Source organism: Populus trichocarpa, chromosome 2 (assembly GCF_000002775.5).
Source record: "Populus trichocarpa isolate Nisqually-1 chromosome 2, P.trichocarpa_v4.1, whole genome shotgun sequence".
In the NCBI taxonomy this organism is placed as follows: Eukaryota; Viridiplantae; Streptophyta; class Magnoliopsida; order Malpighiales; family Salicaceae; genus Populus; species Populus trichocarpa.
In genome coordinates this window covers 12,050,807-12,057,544 of record NC_037286.2, presented here as the reverse complement: position 1 = coordinate 12,057,544, position 6,738 = coordinate 12,050,807, and the positions used below count along the sequence as shown (strand labels likewise).

Sequence of the window (6,738 nt, the reverse complement as noted above, 5' to 3'; positions counted from 1 at the left end):
TAAAAATAAAAATAAAAATAAGATTAAGATTAATTTTAAAAAATAGAAACTAAAGAAAGAAAATATTTTTTCTTAAACAAAAAAAAGTAAATAGTGTCATCTATAGTAAAACTTGTGGGGGTAAACTCGGACCATGAATTCAACTGGACCTAATATTTTTTTCCTCTTAAATTTATAGTAAACCTAAAAAACAATTAAACAAAAAATAAACAATTAATATAATCTTCAATAAAACATGAGAGGGTAAACAAGCAATGTTTTTCTCATTTTCCTCTTATATATATATATATATATATACATATATATATATATATATATATATATAATTCTGTTTGGTTTGTTATTTTTATTAAAAACTGAACCGAAACCCCTAGCTCTGCCACTGAGAGCTATTTCTTGACCAGAAATGCGACCGGACAATTTTCTGCAAGAGGCCACCCCCTATTCCCAAAACAAACCCTCTGCTGTTCTAAAGAAACAGAAACATACCACAGGCACCATCCTACCGCATCAGGAATTCCTGCAGAGCGTAGAAGTATTTCATAACACCAATCCGCTGACAATGGCACAAAAATTAACTAAATAATTCTTCTCAGGAACCCAGAAGCAACAATGGCATTTGATGCCGAGCCAATTCCATTACATACCATAAGTGAAAATACTATCTCTATTATTAAACTTGATCTACTGTCATGTATGAATTTGTACCGATTTTCAGGTAAACAGAACATTACACGAAAAACAAGATATCCAAAGATTTACAAGCGCTGCTGTGAAAAACCAGAGTCTGACACACTGGCAAGAGAGGCTTTGCCTGAACACGCCATTTACAACTTCACAACATACTATCTGTCCTCGCTGGCAAACGACGGAAGAAATTAACTGGTGCTGATGGAACCCTGTGACGAAACCTAGGATGCCTCATAAAGTAAAACCCCCCAAGAAGAGCAAGCACCTGAAACGGTGTTGCATATAGAACAATGGCAACCACTAGACAGAAAATCAAGAAAATAGTTGTGGCACGAGGATCCCTCCAGCTTAGTAGCGCTTGAACCCGCTCTCCTTGGGTAGCCATATCACCCACAACAGTCTGGATCCTCCCAGCAACACTCCTTAGTCGATCATACCTAAAACGAACAACCTCCGGACTCACTCTGGATGGAAATGTGTCAAATTCCTCATCAAGCTCATCAGGGCTCACTGCATCTGCATAAGAAATTCTCGTGCTCATGTGAGGAGGGTAACGCGGTCGGGAATGATAATTCCAAACCCCTATTAGAAACATGTATAGAAACACAGTTGTCAAAATCAGTTCTGGAAAACAGACAAGCATCACAAAGAGGACTTGTACTAGCACTGTAGTGATGGGATTTTTCCACATGCAAACTTCACCAAACCATTTTCCTACGGAAAGTAATCCGGAGAAAACTGACATCAGCCTAAAGAAGTTTGCCTTGCTGCGCCTCATGCTCCAAAGATGCGAGTCTGCATCAGACATGTATTCTACAACTTCTTTCCTAAGAGGAGGTTCAGCCCGACCAAGACGAGCTGCTACTAAATTGACAGCCTGGAAACGTAGCATGTCCTGCTGCATTACAGTCAATGGCCTTACATAGTGCATCTTTGGCAAAAGTGGTCGTGAGTATTGAAACATCATGTTCGGAAATGATGTGTATGAGAATCTTATGGCCAGATGTATCTCGCCCATCTTCTTGACACCAGAAGGGTGAAGAACCAAAAGCGGATATGAGTGTGTATAAACACGACCAGTTTCAAGGGTAGATAATCGTATCCGAACCTTGCCGATTTTTGTGTCTTTATTACCATTGGAACCACCGAGATGATTGTTATCGAACACCCCCACAATGAGAACTGTTGCGGGATCATAAACCTCCCACGTGTACTGCTCATTGTATTTTGGACTGAGGCTGTTGATTATGGTTCGAGTCCGAACCCATTTCTGACCATACTTTACCACACAGTATGTATCTGAGGTACCCTTCCCCTCTCTTGTTTTCATTGGGTGGAGCCCATCAGCATTTAAAATCCCTAGCTCCAAAACACCTATAGATGGTCTCCACAGCTGCTTTGCTGTTGGTCGAAGATCACTACTATAGTGAGTTGACTCATCAAGCACATGATACCCTCCATCAAGCACAACTCGAAGATGGAGTCTACTAGAAAACTTATCCTTCTTCAACTGATGCTCGTCCATGGAAGCTGACACAGACTTTTCAAGGCCGAACCACCGACTACGAATCATGCGATCATCAGCACGCTTCTCAACAGTGTTCAATGGTATAACAACCTTCCCTATGCTCTCATCTTTGTTGGGTCCAGTGCGGTCTTCAACCGAAAGGATCAGATGATCATCAAAGGGTTCAGCAGCAACAAACAATAGATCCTCATTCCACACTGGGCTCAATGTCCGACTCTGAACCATCTTTGTCTTCAAAACCTGGTTACCAATCTGTACCTTAACATAAGCATCTGGGAAACGACTCTTATCAGATGCCACAAGATCTTGCGCCTCAATCACATTAACACGGACATACCATAGTCTTGGAGAATGATATACTTTAGAGCGGATGAGTGTGGAGATAATGGAAGAACTATCAGGAGAAATTGCATCTGAGTGCCAAGCATCAGGGAATGCCTCGTCAGCTTGTGTACCATACCAGACAGCAAGCATCAGTTCCGCTTTTGATTTCTCTCCTTTCTTGTCTTCAAGTCGATACCATTCTGAAGCCAGTGGACTATCAGGTGGAACCCTAGTGGGAACCTCATGCAGGTCAAACCTTACAATCCCAACAAAGTCATCCTTGATCAGATCCTTATCCTTGACCACAACTTCCAAGACAGAAGACTGCATTCTGTCCCTTGCAAAGGCAAACACCTCATTCCACTCAGGGTTTTGCTTCTTCTCAAAGTGTTTTGTGGTTCCTTTATAATTCCCGACTTTTACTTCAACATATGGATCAAGGCTCCCAGTCACATCCATGGTAGGAAGGTCACGAGCCTTCACAACTCGCACAAAAAGGTACTTCATCTGTTCAACAAGATCGTAAGTGCTGGCAGGTCTATCTCCACGTATGACTCGCCCTCCAACTATTTGCCCCCCTCCAAGAAAAGGGCTCGTCTCTTTAGGTGTATAATCAACAGGCTGTGCTGACAAGCCTGGGAACATGCGAACAACTCTTGGAGCCTGAGGTTCAGATTTCATCTCACGTATCCCATAATCCACTGATGGCTGAGTTGCTGCTGGTGGAGCATGCTGCTGTTTCTGTGACTGACTAGGGTTTGGAAGGTGATGAAATGTGTGTCTTGACTCAGATTTTCCATCAGAAAACACTTTTTGAGCCACGTTTGGAGTCTGTTGTTCTGGAGCTTGAGCTTGAGTAGCACGAGAGTCTGAAAACAGAGAAGATTCCATAGCAGGAAGTGGATTTGAGGATCTTATTGAAGGATCATTCGTAACAAATACTTTCAAACCAAGCTCTCCTTTGACACGAGATAAAATGCCTTGTTTTTCAAGAGGGTAGTGCAAAACAATAGCATCCGAGTAGGGTACAAATGATGTCCCAGTGAGACGAACTTTTCCGAGTGAAGATTTGGAGTTTTTCTCTCTTTTATGGTGGTAGACATGGGCCTCAAGAGTGAGGTTAGAAAGGCTGCTTGGATCAGAGATGTTGAAATAGAAGTTTTCATTCCAAACAGGACTGAGATCTTTGTCTTTGATAGTAGTGCGAAATTTCTGTTGGTCAAAATGGAGCTCAACAAAAGCACTGGCTGAGCCCTGACCATCTTTTGCCATAAGGTCATGGGCACCGACAACCTCCACTCCCAGCTTGAGATTACTCATCAAGTCTCTTTATCAAATTGACAAAGGATTACTTAAGGGGAAATTTAAGTAGCTTTCGCAGGAATTGACAGGAAACAGCTGATACCTGAGATGAATGAAACAAAGAAATTACGTTGTACTCAGATAATAATACAGAGCAATACAAATGTTAGTCCTAACACGACATTGATTTGAATGCTTAGCAACCTTTGGACCCCAAAAGTACACGGAAAAGGATATACAAGGCAGAAGAAGACTTTAAATTCATAATGGTACCAAATGGCAAACTAGAAGTGAAAAATTTCAAGAGAGAACTCAAAAGTGAAACGACAGAACAGATGATCAGTACATATGTGCATGAGCAGCCATGTGAAAACAGAAATACAACATGAACCAAACATTTGCAAATTAGCCTAATAGACAACCACTTACGAAACTTCAATCTAAAATGATGGTAGACTATTTTATAAGCGCAAATTTATTTCATATATGTGTCCCAGCAGAGAGAGTATTAACCTTCTTTAACCCCATCAAAATCCTCTAATTCACATGAATGACCCTCCCTCCAAAAAACCCTACAGACCACATAGAATTTGTTTCACAACTTATCTTTCTGAGATTATGAATTAAGTAATTAAAAACTAAAAGAAATACCTTTTTACAAGTTACACATGGGGAACAATAAATACATTCAAAAGAAACAAGGGAGGGGGTTCTCTTATATAAAGTCTAGAGACCTTTTTGCTTCTTATCAGAAATTACGAATCACAAAGTTAAAAAGGAGAACCGACAGGCCTTGAGGTTGTCCAAATACCATAGTTGACTTTACAAATGAATGTTCCCTTTTCTTCCGCATACTATAGGCAAAGAGGTGGACCAGAATATTTGGAATCCTCACATTTTGCTTTTGCAATTTCTAAGCCACCAAGCAGAGCACAAGAGAATTTTTCATGACCCGGGAATATCTTTTTAATTTATTGAGTATATACCATTTATCTCAAGGTCACAGAAAATCAACAAGGATTCGCTTACTCTAGGCAAACGGAGAAACACATAACTCGATCATCTGATCATTAAAAAAAGAGAAAGAAAAAGCCAGAAACTTATCAAGACCAAAGCTCTTCCTTTATCGCACAAAACTCAACCTTTCTCTAATTCCATCAGCGATCAAAGACGCACAACCCCAAAAAGGAAAGATTCCACACAAACGTGAAGCCAGGACAAACAAAAATACAAAACGTGTCTCACTTAAAACCCATTAAACCCAACCAAAAAAAAAGGACTGCTAAACTCGCCGAACAGCTGAAAAGAAAAGAGAAAAGACCCATTCAGATTAAAGGAAAAAACGATAGGGTAGCATACCTCTTTTGCTTCAAAAAAGTAATCCTTGGAAGGTTGATGGGTTGAGGAAGTGAAAAGAAGAACAGGAGAGAAAAGTCACAAAGATTTTTGATATATTTGGCCAGCCTCAAAACAAGAAACGGAGACTTAATAAACAAGTCGCGGACATGATTGATAATAATTTCTGCGATGCTTCCCTCGAAGAGAAAAAGACTGCAAAATAGTCGTCGAAAACGAGTTAAGAGGTTTTTGTTATTTTCATTTCATTGACGACAGAAAATAGCATGTTAAGGCGGTGTTTGGTCTTTAATAATAGTTTTTTTTTTTTTTTGAAGTGTTGTTTATTTATAAATATTTTAAAATAATATTTGTTTATTTTAAAATTTTATTTTTAATATTAATATATCCAAATAATTTAAATAAAAGATTTGTTTTTTTAATACGATAACACTGTGAAAACAAACACAGCCTTGAAGAAGAAGAAGGAGAGGAGGGGTATAATTGTTGTCCTTGCCGGGAAAGAAATTAATTGGTTTCTTGTGTTTGGGTTTTCATGTAACGTAACAGGAGATAGGAATCGCTTTCCCCTGTTAGACACGTGTTCCTGAATGGTGATCTTCGCTGTAAATAAGGTAACGGGAATTTAGTTCTTCATCTCTTCTTGACCAGTATCCGTTGGCTTTGAACTAGTTTGACTTTCAAAAGTTCGTATTTATCTATTATATTTTAATTATATTCACTTCATTTTCTTCTATGTTGCTGTTCTACGTACGTGGAGTTGCTTTCTTAAATTTATTTTTTTATTTAATATATTGCTGAAAATAACTTTACCGTGCATTTATCAAATTCTTAAAATTGTTAAAAACTCATGTTTAGTATTGGGTTTTTCTTTGTTTTGGTGGCAAGAGTATAATAGTACTGTTTTTTTTTTAATATCAAAATTAATTTTTTTTATTACATTTTAAATACATTATCCACATTCAAATACAGATAATTTAAAATATTAGAATTTCAAATATCGGATTTTCATACTATATTCCATGTTACTTCTAATGTATTTGAGATTATGGGATGAAATGTTTTTTAAAATAGATTTTTACTTGAAAATATATTAAAATAAATTTTTTATATTTTTTTATTTTTAATACCAAAAAATCAAAACTATTAAAAAACACATCAACCTAATACTTTTATGAGTTTATCCCATTAAGCAATGACGTGCTTGGAAAGGTCGGTGTGTGTTATAAAAGGAAACTGATGAGTTTATGCGGACATTGTCAGATTACGTGTTACGCGGGGGTTGTTCGTAAAAGCCATCACTAGAAATATTTGTTTATTGTTGAAGGTTGGATCCGGGGGGGTGTGCTGTCACTTTGACAGCTGCTTGATGGTTGAACTTTTTCTTTTTTAAGTTTTTTTTTTTTTTTTATTTAAATTTTATTTAAATTAGCTTGTTTTATTATTTTTTATGATTTTAATGCATGATATAAAAAATAACTTAAAAGTATTATTTAAATTTATTCTTAATTAAAAATATTTTTATAAAAATACTCCAC

General features: G+C 37.5%; 1 protein-coding gene across 1 annotated transcript; it reads right to left on the bottom strand.

Annotated features, from left to right (window-relative positions):
- Nucleotides 1-563: 563 nt before the first annotated feature.
- LOC7494069 (FT-interacting protein 7) lies at nucleotides 564-5,425 on the bottom strand. The gene is made up of 2 exons (XM_002301317.4): nucleotides 5,204-5,425; nucleotides 564-3,947 (listed from the first exon to the last, which is right to left on the bottom strand). The coding sequence occupies exon 2, from the start codon at nucleotides 3,860-3,862 to the stop codon at nucleotides 836-838; it is 3,027 nt and encodes a 1,008-aa protein (XP_002301353.3). The 5' UTR covers nucleotides 3,863-3,947; nucleotides 5,204-5,425; the 3' UTR covers nucleotides 564-835.
- Between the last annotated feature and the right edge of the window lie 1,313 nt (nucleotides 5,426-6,738).